This window comes from Dipteris shenzhenensis, chromosome 12 (assembly GCF_047967505.1).
Source record: "Dipteris shenzhenensis isolate YYH24624 ecotype China chromosome 12, Dip_SZ_1.0, whole genome shotgun sequence".
In the NCBI taxonomy this organism is placed as follows: Eukaryota; Viridiplantae; Streptophyta; class Polypodiopsida; order Gleicheniales; family Dipteridaceae; genus Dipteris; species Dipteris shenzhenensis.
Genome location: NC_141607.1, coordinates 17,687,004 through 17,702,220, shown reverse-complemented (window position 1 = coordinate 17,702,220; position 15,217 = coordinate 17,687,004). Strand labels below are relative to the sequence as shown.

Here is a 15,217-nt window from a genome sequence, read left to right as displayed (position 1 = left end):
CCTTACACTAGGGTCAAGAGAAGGTGACCTAAAAAATAAAGCACATGGACATGATTGTTGTCCATGTCATCCCATGAGGCTGAGGTCGACCACCAATGAGCACATTCTTGGGCTACCCAGAAACGTTACCTTGTGATTCAGATGGAGACTTTGGTGGACTCCTTCCCATGCACAAACCCATCACATGGCACCACTAATGTTGGAGGTGAAATTCAACTCGCTAACATTACGGTTTAAGCGATGAGTGAATCGAACTACGAAGTCCTCCATCTGGTCACCAAAGTCACGCCGTGGATTTCTTTGTTGCTTTGGGGGTTTGTCTCACCCTAAACCTGTGAATTTGCCTTGGAGCACATTCTTGCAAGGAGATTTTCTTTGTTCCCTCATCTCAAACTTGGCAGGAAAGGAACTTTGAGAGCTTCTCGCCGCACTATTAAGGAGACGCGTTAACAACGAGAAAAAAGGCAACAATAAGCAGGGATATCAGAGCTCCATATATGGCCATTCTTTCTTGCAACATGCGAAAGAACAACCCATTGTGTTCCCTTATTTGTCCCAATTTTGTAGCTAAAACCTATGATGGCAATTGTTGGGCCAATGTGAGAATGCACTGTAAGAGGGCATTCCCACGTAGTGGAAATTGTATGTGTGAAATCTATAGAGAGGAAAGATCTTCAAGAATTTCTCTTTCTTCATTGATGGCTATGGAGAAGCTCCATTTACATCGAGGATTTGGGTGAAGTAAGGGTAGAACCTTGGGGAGCCAATATGTTGCTTTACTTTTGTTGCAAGGAGCCGAAAATTGAGGAAATTAAGAGTGCTTCCCCGCGAGTGTTGAGTGAGCAGCACAGCAATAAGAAGTTCCAGTGTTTCCATGAACCGACATCCCTGCTAGTCCACCATTGCATTGCCAGGCTAGAGTTGCAAATTTTCAAGACTTTGGCTCAACATTGAGTTGCTAAAACGTGTGTTGGGGTTTTCACCAATGAACATGGAGCAAAGAGTGTTTTTGATGAATGCATATGAAGCAGAGGGATGCAATCAATTGCTCCATTTATTGCCAAGGCTTGGCATTCTAGCGCAGGGACATAAAAAGGCTGGGATGGGCTTGGTGATGGTGCTGCCAAGCCATCCCCACTAGCCGGAGTGTGGGGAGGTGCTCTAAATGCATCGGAGCTACATGGGCAGCTTTTGATTCTTGGCGAACATTCAGCCATGTTCGTTTCACCACGATAATGTGCTCTAACAACAACAAACGAAGAAAGCGGTTGAGGGAGTCATCCCGACAGAGGGAGCAAGATGTTCGGTTACTACATCGGTCTCGGATGCCGGGTCGAGGATGGTGTGGCAAAAAGGTGAGGGACGTGGTGATTTGACGTGGCGGAGCACGTGGGACAAAGCACATGAGGCGGCGCCACGTGGCGAGAGGAACGCGCCCATCCGAAAGAGCCAATGGGAAAGGGGCGAGCAGGGGCGGTCCGATGTGGGTGCATCGGACGGTGGAGAGACAAAGATGAGAAACAGTCTTTCTCTCTCTTAGGGAGACGCCTCTTCATCCTCATCTCTCTCTTCGGGATTGAGCACTTTCAGTCTTTCTCTCTCTACAGGGGTGCCTCATTTTGCCCCTTTTCTCTCTCTTCCCATCTGAACACTTTCACTCTTGGCTACTCTCCCTTCTTCTCTCTCAGCTCTCTGCCATAGCTTCGCTCGCCATCGCTGCTTCCTTGCCATCTTCGTCTCCCCAAAGCGTCTCTACAATTCTTGCCATACAAGCTCCGCCCTCCATCGCCTCTTGCAGCAAAATTGCATCTCCCCCCCCTCCCATCGCGCTCGCACCCTGCACAGTATCACCCCCCTCGAGTCCCCTCCAAATAGCACCACACCCTTGTCGCATGGAGCAGCCCAAAACGAACTGCGATTGCTTTGAGGGAACGGGCGTATATTCGCTTTTGGGTTGCCAACCTCCTCCGATCGTCGATGCAACCTCTGACGTATGGCTACTCAGGCCTTTCCCCCGGAGCTTGTACATATCGCTGCCAATTTGACGCACAGATCATTGCGAAAGCGGGAGGGTCAAGCAAGGTACGCGTCGACTGGGAGGGTATATGCTTTGTCTGCGCGCCAACGAATCGTCTACGAGGTGATGGAAGAAATGACCATCTGGCGTGGAGGATACTGAGGAGGGTGACGGCTTATCGCATGGCGTGGTAAGTTTGTTGATCGCATTGTGGCTGCTAGAAGGAAGCTGGCAATGGGCGCGAATGACTCGGACTCATCCGTCTTGGGGAATGCGGCGGTCGATGCAGGTGGTTGTATTCCTAATCGAAGGAAAGGGAACTTTCCAATTCTCGGTCATGTAAAGCCTGTGACGAATGAAAAAATCCTAGTGGACTATAACAAGGTTCTCACGGCGCCCTCCAAAGGCTGTTCCATGAAGAACGGACTCGGGAAGAATTATGGTAAAGAGGATGATGATTTTCCAGAGAGATTTGTGAAATTAGAGCTGGATGCTGCGCAGGCGTTGGCAGACTTTTCACGCATTGTCCATCTCCGGATACAAGAAAAACCGGAGGGAGATACTGATGCTGGTCTGCAGTGGTTTGGAAAGCGGAAGAGGTCCAGGAGGTGCAAGGAGGAGTTTGATACTATAGATATGAAGGGCTCGAGTGGTGATAAGACGGCCAAAAATGGTGTCGTACGTTCACAACCTATCTATGCTGCATTTGGGGAAGATAAAGGACACGTGCTGACAGAGAGGGACAAGCTAGAGAACAAGACGGTGCCTGAATCTAGCCAAGATTCTCCCCCTTCCGATTCTAGAGCAGATAGTCCAAACTCTCCACTGCCGTCATTGCAACTGAAGTGTCGTGCTTTCCAGAGGGCAGTGCCAGCTCCTATTAAGACACAGGTGTTTGCGTCCAGCGCTGGCCACGGAAAGTTAATTTTTATGTGTAGAGCCTTCAAGCAGCAAATTGTTTCCTTTTTACGAGTATCTTTTTTGGATCATGTTGTGGGATTCAGTACTAATAGACTCCAAAATTTCACTTCTTCAGATTGAGGAGATTCACATCGATGTGTCTGCTATAACGCCCCATAAACTGACTGTGAGAAGGAAGCCAAGGATAAGTAAGCCTCCGATCTCAGCTGCGTTAGCTAAGCTGAGTGATGCCAACACCTTACCATCCTCTAGTCAACAGAATGATGCTACAATCACGAAGCATACAAAAGATACCAGATATCAGCATCTGACTGCAGCAGAGTCTGGAGTGTCTTCATTTGTAAATCCAGGTCCGCAAGTTTTAGAAGACAGTAATCATGCAGGTTTCCCAGTTGAAAACAAGCCCAAACCTGCATTGAGTGAGGTATGTTATGTCAACAGCTCACCTGGGAGAGGCATGAACTTTTATTGTGAAAGTTGAATAGTACTGGGGAACATTTAAAAGAGCTCTCCTCGTCGTTTCAGATTGAAAAAAAAGCTTGTACACTCCGCAGAGTTTTGGCTAACCGAGAATCTGCAAGGCAAACCATTCGAAGGAAGCAGGTATCCTGGTCATTTGGGCCTTCTTTGGGCCTTATTGCAGTTTAGTTGGGTCAGTGGGCTTCTCACGCATTGCAGAGTTTTCATGCTCACAGATCCAGTGCCAGGAGTTGAGGAAAAAAGCCACGAGTCTTACCTTAGAAAACAGGGGCATGAATGAGGTTGGTTCTTGTCTGTACAAAATGCAAAACTTAACTGCTTCCTTGTGAAAGCGGTGTTTTTGGTGTTTTTAATTTCAAACTGCACGTGATCATCCATTCTGCAATATGCATTGCAGAGGAAGGAGTCATTGATGCAGGAGCTGTATTCTCTGAAGAATCAGAATCAACATCTGACAGAGCAGGTAAATTGCAGCACAACCTCCTTTTTCAGTCCCCCTATATGTTTAGACCTTGCACTTCCTTTCTGGCTGCATTTGAGGTCTGTGAAGGCTAATTAAAAGGTGGGAACTTAGGGGCTTGTTTAATCGTTCTATTTCCATCTGGATTTCTTCTTTGCTTTTGAGAGAGATGCAGAAATGCATTATGGTGCAATAGTAGTGAAACTTTATTGGACCCTATGCTAATAGAGAAGGTTTTAGATCTTTTGGCACCTTTTTGTTGGAGCAACTCACTGTCAGGCAAGAGTTTTAGAGCAGCAAAAACAGGAACATCGGTTATCCATATGACGTTTACCCTGGAATCTGATTTCAAAACAGCTTAACCTGCTGTTTTGCTATAGAAGAGCACCGGGATCCTTGGTTAGGAGCAAGACAATTGCTCGTAGCACATAGGAGGTTCTCACAGTCGCTTAGCAGAGGTGCCATGGTTTCTTTGAATCTGTATGACACATCTTGCACATTTCATAGCCATTTCGGCAGTTTCCTTTTCTGTTAGAAGGCACCTTCACAACTCACAAAACTGGGTCCAACAGATCACTGAAGCAGACAGAGACATTTATTCTGTCCTTTAGTGCTGGGGACCTGGTTTTGCATGGGAACATGATTGCCATCTCATCGTGCGTCTCTCCTTGTCCCATTTTTTGGGGATCAGAAACTTTGTGCCATTTGGTTGTTTTTTGGTCTATAAGCCTTCAGCACAAGGTGCACTTACCAACCATCATTTGGTTCTGTGGTTAAATTCTTACCTCATGGAGCAAGGGCATCCTTTCTTTATTTCAGGGCTTGTACACCCTGGTTCATGATCACACAAAAATGTTAGTTTGGGCAAACCTTGTCAGCTGATACAAGTTTGGCAACTTTACCTTTGATTTCCAGCCAAAACAGATTATGCCTTGAAAACTCGGTTGCTTAAATTGCTTGTGACTTTGCTAGTTAGTTTAACTTCAATCATTTAATATTTGTCATGGTATCAATTTCCTCCTTTTCTGCGGAAGTCCAAATGTTGATAGAACCACATAATTGGTGTAAACTTCTGTGATATGAGGTCAACGGTCAGGGTCAACGGTCAGTGTTCACTGTGGATCAAACTTTTTTTATTTTTTTGGGGACTGTGGGCCATACTTGTAAATGGATACATTAAAATACTGTGCACTTCCTTGGGCTTGCAATAATTTGTAATGTGCCCATGGTACTGCAAGGCTTACGCATAACAACTTCCACAAAACAGAGTATGAAGTCCAAGAGTTCTGCCCTTAAAATATGAAGAGATTGCAACTACTTTTGAGTAGTCTTCTCCTTAAGCTATGTCCGTCGTCATGTTTGAGACTATTCTTTATTTCCGAAGCTTTTGCAGAAAGTGAGTATGAAGACCTTGTATAAATGGATGCCAATGTGTAGGTGTGTGGATATTTGTGTGCATATGCTTATACAATGTCTGCACTGACCATTGGTGATGATGGAGATGTTTGCTTTTATAGGATGGGTTTGGGGATGTTCCTGGGTTCATCTAGATATACATACACATTGAAGATATAGTGATGAAAGGATAATGGAGGATACTTTCATACTACTCGCACTAGAAACCTGAAAATAATTTATCATCTCCCTAATGTAAAACTTTCTCTTAAACATACGGACAAAACTAGTAGAAGTAAAAACTAAACTTGTTACATGCAAATTATTTCAAATCCCTTAGAAATCAGATATACATTATGGACGAAATGAATTTTCAAAAAAGAATCGAAAAATTATTTAGTGGATATATTTATAAGATTACTCCATAAGGAGCATGATCCACCTCATACAACATTATTATAGCCTCATGATATGTTCAATAACCCAATCTTGGGTCTAGGGGTTTGTTGGATCTGAAAGAAAACAAACTGGAGGTCTGCTGGACTGCAGTGCCCTACAAAACGGTAGGAATAGATGCACACACACAGTGAATTGTTGCAATTAAGTGCCGATGCCGGCTAGGATGAAAGTATACAACGAGCAACTGAACTGCAAACTGAAACCGACTCTGGGCACAAAATTGCAGCAATTAGGAGCTCTGGTAAGCTGTACCCAACCCAATCTGACCGGGATCAAATCGCAGCAGATACGGGCCTTCTAGAGCAAATCGCAACTAGGTCTAGCCTCCTGATACAGATTGCAATCACGTTCCCTCTCTCGTACGGAAGCTCATGTATGCAAACTAAAGAGGGCTCCTGCGTTGGAATCAATTGCGTCACAGAGGGGGAGGCGTGGAGAGACTAGGAAAAGTGATTCGCAGCAAGAGAAGGTGTTTGGGAGAGAGAAGAAGACAATACACAGCACTAGGGCCCAGAAATAAGGGATCGACCCCCCTGAAGGTCTTTATTGCAATAGAAATAAACTTTGTACAACTGGCTCTGAGAAGAGCATGGAGCTGAGCACATCCTTGAATGAATCTAGGAGCTATGAGGCCCCTGGACTTGGCCTGGCTAAAAGCTAGACCTGCTTTTCTAAAGCTAGTTTTCCTGCTTTTATTCCACCTTGGGGGCCGGGGCAGCTTTAATGCTCTTTTTAGAACCCTGTGGGTCTTTAATGCCGCCATCTCCCGGGTGCTTTTTGTCTTGTGGGACCTGATTTTTGCCACTTGCTCCATCTTTTTCAGTCTTTTAACACTCTTCCAAGTCCTACACAAACTCCAACACTTTAACCCATTAAAGGTTAGTTATGCATGTATTCCTAGTTCTTGGACTAGTCCTAGTCCCTTGTGGGTGTCCCCACAGCTCTCTTTTACCAATGTAAAGCAAAAGTAAAACAATAAAACTTATACTTAGTTAACCAAAGTCAACATTCTTTGACCGAAGTTAATTCTAATAAAGACTAACCTTTATTTCTTTAGAGAAGTACCAAATGGTGACAGCTCCTCGGCTTCTAATCATTTTTCTCAATTGAAAGCTTCTTGCTTGGAGACTCATCTCTCTCTTATGCTTATCTGCAGCCTTCTTTTGCTTTTTTAATCGATGTCTGAACCTGAGGAAAGGCTATGTTAATCGATGTCTGAACCTGAGGAAAGGCTATGTCCAAGTCTCGATCATACTGATCAGCTGCAAATATCTCGTCCTTTGTTCTGAGGATAGGATGCAAAAACACCTTTTCATAAATGACTTCGAATGGGACTTTTGTTGTGGAGCTGTGAATAATATTTACTGTATGCAAATTCCACAAGAGGAAGATACTTTCCCATTCGATGTTCTGTTCGGACACATAACACTTGAGAAGATCCAATACCGTAGAATTGGCATTCTTGGTTTGTCCATCCGTTTGAGAATGAAATGAAGAAGCGAAATCCAACTTCGTACTCACGTTATCAAAGAATGCTCGCCAGAATAAACTAGTCATCTTGGGTCTTGATCGCTGAAAATTGACTTAGGCATCCCATGGTGCTGGAAGACCTGTGCGAGAAACAACCTCGCCGTAATAGTCTTTCTTACTGGAATGAAGTGGGCCTGCTTACTGAACGTGTCAATGATTGTCCATATCCCATCATTCCAGTATCTAGATCGGGGAAGATCAAAGATGAAGTCCATAGCAATACTTTTCAATGGTCCCTGTGGTATCGGCAACAGCAGGCCGAGATCAAATCGCAGTAGATACGGGCCTTCTGGAGCAAGATTCAAGAGCCTGTATTTCTAATATGTTGTCCAACCCATGCGTGCCTTGTATAAGCCCTTGCAGTTGGTTGTTTCGATTCTTTGTCAGATATTGTATTTACTGGATCTGTAAAGTTTGTCCTTCTTTCTGAAGGTAGCTTACTTGTTTTAGCCATTATAGCGGGGCATGGGTCTGCACATAAATTACAATTCTTCTATGGTAAATATTTTGTGCACCTTTCAAGTTTCCACCCTCTTCCAATACGTGTGTGTGTGTGTTTTCACCCCCCCGAAAAAAATAAAAATGTGTGTGTGTGTGTGTGTGAGGGAGAGAGAGAGAGAGCGCGCAGAAAATTGTAATGTCAAGTGCCACAACTGACGAAAAGTCTGCTCTTGTTTTTACAGTTGGCAATGCAGTTGTCCAGTAATTTGAAAAATGATTCAATCCAGCAGGCATCAGAAAATCCTTTACAGCAATTCAGTTTATTACCTTTGAAAGCACCTGTGCTGCCATTTGCAGGAGGCCCTTTGCAGTCTTTAGTTTGGGCTTTGGCTGCTGCAAGAGCCCCAGATGTGAATCTAGTGCGAACTGGTGGCAAGATGTCAGGAAGTGAGACTAACCTTCAAATTCATATAAAGGATGTCCCCAGCTTGAGGTTGGGACCTGCAGTAACCAGGCAGCACCAGTCACCTGTCTTTCTGTTCCCACCTACAGCAGGCACAGCTGTGGCCAATCAGGTTTCCACATGTGGTGTTTCTGTGCAGCAAAACGTACACACTTCGAATGGGTTTTGTTCTTCCTCTCCCCTTCGACCTGCTTCAGCTCATAAAGAAACGAGTTCTGTTTCAGGTTCTTGTGGGGAAGATTATTCACTTCAAATGACAGGGATACATACAGGCCAGGAGTCTGACAGTAACCATACCAAAATGGACACTGCAGATGCTCAGTTAAGCGCTACAGATTTAACTGAACACTTGACCTCCGAGTCTCAGCCTCTTGCAGCTTTATGTGCGCCATCCTTGAAGTCCCAGGCTATCAAGTCTGAAGTTGATCCTTGTGGCTCATCAATGGCCTCTGGGAACACAGAAAGTTCTGTTGGAAATGTGACCACACAGCTGTCACAGGCACAGGCTCTTCGCTTCTATACAATCCCATCAAGCGGAAGCAGGATGGGACTTGATTTGGGAGGGTCTCTGCAGGCTTGTTCATTTACTGGGAGGAAGACTTCTGCTGCAGCAATCGCTGCAGCTGAAGCCAGGAGGAGAAGGAAGGAGCTTACCCGAAGTAAATTTCTTCAGTCTCGTGCATTTAAGCTGCGCTGCTGATTGACAGGACTGTGTTCACGGAGATAGATTCTTATCACCATCTGCTGCCCTTTTTGTAAACTCACACTTTATGAGATGAGGTCTTAGGCAAGCAATTGCACTGATTTGTGAGCCTAACTTGGTTCTAGACTCATACCATTTCTATAGGTACTAGCCACTATGGAATTTTGGCTGGGTGTATGTAAAATGATGCTATGGTGAAAATAGGTTCTGAAGTTGAGTGCCTCCACAATGGCTGGAAGGACTTTGAAGTTTTATTGGTTTTCCAAGATTCTTACAGCTAATCTGACGGATATATTGTTATTTCTTTAAAAAATTGTGCACATCTTGCCGTCGACGGTTTGTAATTCAGTGAAGATTTGCTCCAAAATTCGTCAATCATTGAAGTTGGAAGTTTGATTGTTGGATTTTGAAGATGTAGGAATGGATTTGATGACATAAAATTTCAGAATCTACTGCTTTTCTTGTTTTTAGTGCGTCATACAGGTTTCCCACATTTGAAATTTAATATATCTGTTGGAAGTTTTTCAAAGTGCACACTTGCCTCATCTGCATAAGAACCTGTGCAGCAAAACACGTCGAGCCTTTTTAGTGTATCTTCCAGCTCATCATCTACGCCGTGGGCACGTAAAGCAGTCCTGAGTAGGAGCATGGGTGAATGAGATCACATTTCCATATCGTGTTATTGTTGAATATCACAGTCCCACCGATGAGCACACATACCAGGACAAAGGGCCACTAGATCTGGGTAGATGACAGGTAGGAAAAGTGGGAGAGTAGATATGTACATAAGGCCAACAGATCTGGCCATCTTGGAGCATCACAGCTACTTGTGGGCCAGCACATGGAGGCCCACTCCAAGGGCTGGTAGCTGTTAGGAGTCATGCTATAGCAGAAACACATTCCAATGATTTATTTAATTGATATTTAGGATTTTAATAGACATGAACTGAAAGTTGAAAACACCAGTAATTGTGACAAATTCACACAAAGCTCATCAACAGCAAATCAGAGAGTGCATATCCAAATTGATGAGGTGTTGATTGTCAAAGACCAAATGAGGTGAAAACTCCACAGGCACACCAATAGCAAGACCAAAACTGAATCGCAATTGTAGGAAAAGCCTCAATCCAATCACAATTTGCACAAGGACTCTTGGATAGTTGGCACTAGAGCTAGATATGCTCAGGGGTCTTCACACAAGTGGAGGTGAAAACTCCACAAGCACACTAATAGCAAGACCAAAACTGAATCGCAATTGTAGGAAAAGCCTCAATCCAATCACAATTTGCACAAGGACTCTTGGATAGTTGGCACTAGAACTAGGTATGCTCAGGGGTCTTCACACAAGTGCGAAACCCCTCCAAACAAGTAAGCATTGGCAAACTAGACTCTAGGACAGGTAAAAGTGGGAGCAAATGGTCAATACTGGGGAGATAAGGTCACGGATGATTCACAATAGGGAACAAATGCAAGTGAGCATGAAGATGGATGATCGAGGTGTTGGCAAATGTGGGTGATGGAAAACCATATTTTGAAATAGCAAGAATACATTCTATGGTGAATTGCAAATAGCAAGGAAGTAGAGGGGCATGAGAAATAAGCACTGGCTATCGTGATTGTGCAAGATAGGATGATAGGAGGATGATGGAGGCAAGAGCACAAGCTGGATCTCAAAAAGCAAAAATGTAAGAATGAACAAGATAAGGAGACAAAGATCTATTTCTAAGCAATGAAAGGCAACGACATAGCAATGAAATGCTAAATATTCAACCTAAATGAAATGAAATAAAATTTAATTGTTTGATCTTTCTTATAAACTTTTATCCCATGGCCCCCACCCAAATCAAAACCATTAGTTAGGTGTTGATGTACATTATATGAAGGGCATGTCAATGGTCAGAGTATCTCTCTATTAAGTAGATTACACTCAAAGAGTGTTCCTTCTAAAGAAATGATTAACCAAGCATTATTGTCTAGCTTCTCTTTTGCCTCATTAACCAAGCATTATTGTCTAGCACATCAAGAGCCTCATATGAAGGTATAGGAAATGTGTAGGGTACAAAAACCCTAAGGAATGGGTATGGAAACATTGTGGATGTGTGGAGAATCCCAATCTCGTGAGCCATGTTGAGAGGTAGAGGGTAATCCGGTAAGAAATGAACCAAACCCAAATGCCTCAACGACCCTCGAGTAGTAATATAAATTCCACACACAATGGAATCCACCCATGCACTAGCTTTCAACTTTTGTCACTTGGTGTGGCTAGTTGAGCACCAAAATCGATGTTAGTTGTGGCTACCCTTGTGAAAGTGCCACCACCATTGCAAGATGGCGTGAACTCATGTAACTTACACCTTTGCAAGACGGTGTGAACTCACAAAGATGGTGTGAACTCATGGCAAAGACCAAATCATTTAACTGAACATGACTGCCATTTGGATTTGATGATCATATGTGTGAAGAATTCACACAAACACTCACATATTTACAGACAGAGAGAAAAATCAGGAACCCCAGATGGCTTGGTGTGCTTAAAGTAATCTAAGGTGGAGGGATTCTCAATGCAAACATGATGAAGAACTAATCTAAGGTGCAAACATGATGAAGAGCTAGACTACATAGCATAGACTCAAGTTCAATTAGGTTACAAGATTGAGACTTGTAATCATAGGGAGACTTGAGAGCTTATATATGTTATTGCTTGAAATTGAACCTTTTACAAGAGGGAACTACAACGTTGCATTTCTTTCCCACATGTGGTGTAAAGTCTCTTTGCTCATGTTGTAGCATTCACTTGCTTCCTACTACTCTACCTTACACTATCTTGTGCCCATGGCACTGCACATCTCAACACCCTCCTTGAGGAATAGTTATTGCAAGGTGGTTGGATGCGAGCTACAAAAGATCCATCACCTCCCTCAATGCCACATGCTATTTAAGGTGGTAGAGTGTGGTCTTACAATATGTCATCATCTTCACTTAATGCTAACAGAGCTACTTAGGCGCTAAGATGTGACTTAAGACAACAAATTTTAGGTCTACTAATTTGGTGACCTTTCTACAAATTCATGGGCATGGGCAAAGTGGTGAAGTTTTTCCTTGTCGCTCTTAGAACAGTCTGTCATTGGTGGTCTCATCAAGTCAACCTTCCTAAGTAGGGAACTCAAGGAGGAGGCCTAGAGTAGTCATCCAGATTCTAAATCTAGGGCAACAAGGTGTGCAGACTCTAGAATACGTAATATGGACTGAACAAGGCCCCACAAGCATAGTATCAATAGGTCAATGATTACTTTGGAAGAATCAACCTACTTTGGAGTGCATCAAATGCAAACCTACAACTCCATTTAGAGGGTGAGAGGGAATTGATGGTGATCATATATTTGATGTTTTATCATAAAGGGGGATCACGAGGCCCCAGATTGAAGACATGAAGACTCTATGGAATAAAAAATTTGATTGATCTTGATCTCTTTCACTACTCTATGGCTTAGCAACATGCTAGTTGTTACAAGTCTCATGACTAGAGTCAACATTTAAGAGCAGTAGCTGAAAGTCACACCATAGAAATCACACAACCATAGAAGACTTGCATGACATAGGGCTATTGGGCCGCTACTAGACAGATGAGGCTTAACAACATGCTAGCAGTCACAAGTCTCATGACTAGAGCCACAATGTAGAGCAAAAGGCTAAAAGTCACAGTAGAAAAGTAATACAACTAGATGCTAAGTGACATGCTAGATAGTCACACTATGAGAGCTATTTGAAAGCTAAGTGAAAGATGAGATTGACCAAGCACATGGGGTCTCGCTAGTCTCACTAAATCCCTCTGTCAAGGCACGTAGGATCCTCACCATCCCTTCATGATTGCATCTGGGTGGTGCATTTCAGCAAGGTTAGTAGTGGATCGCATTGATAGCTTTGTGTAATCAAGAATCTTCTTTGGTATGACCAATCCTTTTGAATCTACCATTAAGCTCCATGTAGTTATGCATCTAGGTGCTTGTTGTAGGATCACGTTTTTTGGCACATTCATCTTCTAAAGGATTTATGAAGTTAATGATTTTTCTGATGCAATCATGAGGTTGGACAATGTATAGATAAGTAGAGAGCTGACAAGGTCCAAGAAGCCATTAGATGAGTTGTAGCCTCACATTAAAGATGAGGATTAGTAGACCTTTCTAAAGAGGAAAGAGAGATAGTAGACCTTGTTAATGAGGCAAACCTCAATCCTATAGTAGAGGAGCAGAGAGAGAAAGACTAGAGAGGGAAGGAGCAAAATGATAATGAGAACTTTCTAGATATATAAAGCGTAATTGCTTTTAGCCCTTGTAATCACAAGACTATTTGGATAACATCCATTAATATGAGATCATTTGACTTATTGGGAGTTATTTCTCATATAATATTCTATTCAAAGATTTTCATGTACTTGAAGGATCTTTATTTTGAATTACACCGTTCTTAAACAATATAAAATGTAAAATTGGCATGTTTCCATGTTAACATATTGTTTGAATATGTATTGCATCTCTTTCAAGGTGCCATATGGCCCCTATTTGATGCCAAAACAATAGCATCTTAGAGTCATTATACTCCAAGTGCTAATGGTGTGGTTGAGGTATTGATGGGAGGAAGAGGGGGACGCTCAGCTATTGGGAATTGTCTACTACAAGGAGCCTCTATGATGGCAACAATGGGTGAATGAGCCCATCAAAAGCAAAAATCTTCAACTTTGCACTTGGGGAGCAAGGCTTAGTTGGAGAAAAAGTACGAGGTCAAAACTATCCCATCTTACATCCTTCTTGACAAGTAGATAGTCTATCACAAAGAGAAAAGGAAAAATCAAGCACATAAGACAATTCTAAAAAAGGGACCCAAAACAAGCCGAAAGTGAAAAAAAAAGCATTACAATTACAATAAAAAAGCACACTAATCCAATCCCAAGTATCAAACTTGGATGTTGTTGTGTGCAAATCCAATCCCCAAGATTGCATTTTGTCCATAGTAGTACCAAAATTTGATCCTCGCATCAGCTTTGTCTAATCCTCGAATCAAGTTTGGGTGCAAGTCTATCTGAGCTTCCAACATCAATTCCTCATAAAGAGAAAATAGATCAAAGAACATATCTATATGTGAAATTCATTGGATGTTGATGGATGACCTACAATTTTTGTCATTTTTTCCTATCTATGAAATTTTTGCTTCGGTCCAAGAACCTTTACTATAGAGCTTAAGCAATCACAAGCTCAAGGAAGAGATATTGACTATGAAAGCTACCTATTGAGAAGAGAAGTTTCATTGAGGAGGCAAAAACATATTTTCAAGGTAGAGACATTGCAATGTGGTGGAATACTACCTTTGAATGCCAAGCTCTAATTCTTTTGATTGGTTCAAGAGTAAGAAAAATTATTTATGCAATCCTTTAGTATGGTCGAGACCCTCTATAGCTTTAGACTAGATGTGGAACCAAAAACCTATCTTGTCTTTGATCAAGATATTGAGAAAAGAGAAAGGCACAAGGCCACATTGATGCTAATGTCCAAGAATAATTTTGGCACATGTAACATAGCCACATGTGCGAGCCTTTATATTCCCATGCTACGCATTGGGCTAAAGGAAAAAGATGCCTAGAAGAGCTTAGGAAAAGAGATCCTCAAGCTTTATCATCCAATTCATTGAATTTTCATACCGGCTAGTTGGACTCCCAATCAATAGGAAACCATCCAATTAGACATTTAGACTTTTTATTTATATTGCCATGATTCAAGATCCAATTATAATTTCCAAAGTTTTATAATATATATTGCCATGATTGAGGAGGCAAAAACATATTCTCAAAGCAGAGACATTGCAATGTGGTGGAATACTTCCTTTGAATACCAAGCTCTAATCCTTTTGATTGGTTCAAGAGTAAGAATAGTTCTTTAGTATGGTTGAGACCCTCTATAGCTTTAGACTAGATGTGGAACCAAACCTATCTCGTCTTGATCAGGCAATCAAGAAAAGAGAAAGGAACAAGGCTACATTGAGGCTAATGTCCAAGAATAAGTTTGGCACATGTAACATAGCCACATGTGCAAGCCTTCATATTCCCATGCTCCGCATTGGGCTAAAGGAAAAAGATGCCTAGGAGAGTTTAGGAAAAGAGAGCCTCAAGCTTATCATTCAATTGAATTTCATATTGGCTGGTTGGATTTCCAATCAATAGGAAACCATCCAATAAGACATTTAGACTTTTTATTTATGTTGCCATGATTCAAGATCCAATTACAATTTCAAATTTGCTAGTTTTATTTCTATTCAATAGGAAACAAGTTGGTTAGATCTTTTTCCCTCAAACTTGAA

At 42.4% G+C, this 15,217-nt stretch overlaps 1 protein-coding gene across 3 annotated transcripts; it reads left to right on the top strand.

Moving 5' to 3' along the window:
• The first annotated feature begins 1,610 nt into the window (after positions 1 to 1,610).
• Positions 1,611 to 9,273, top strand: LOC147895913 (uncharacterized). 3 transcript variants are annotated; one of them, XM_087383117.1, is made up of 7 exons: positions 1,611 to 2,207; positions 2,307 to 2,908; positions 3,054 to 3,362; positions 3,464 to 3,541; positions 3,634 to 3,699; positions 3,816 to 3,881; positions 7,946 to 9,273. In XM_087383117.1, exons 2-7 carry the CDS (start codon positions 2,432 to 2,434, stop codon positions 8,864 to 8,866), a joined length of 1,917 nt encoding a protein of 638 aa, XP_087239243.1. In that variant the 5' UTR covers positions 1,611 to 2,207; positions 2,307 to 2,431; the 3' UTR covers positions 8,867 to 9,273. The 3 variants fall into 3 exon arrangements, with proteins under 3 accessions (XP_087239243.1, XP_087239242.1, XP_087239241.1); XM_087383116.1 differs by having other exon boundaries at positions 1,611 to 2,908; positions 3,054 to 3,126; positions 3,289 to 3,362; XM_087383115.1 differs by having other exon boundaries at positions 1,611 to 2,908.
• The last annotated feature ends 5,944 nt before the right edge of the window (positions 9,274 to 15,217 follow it).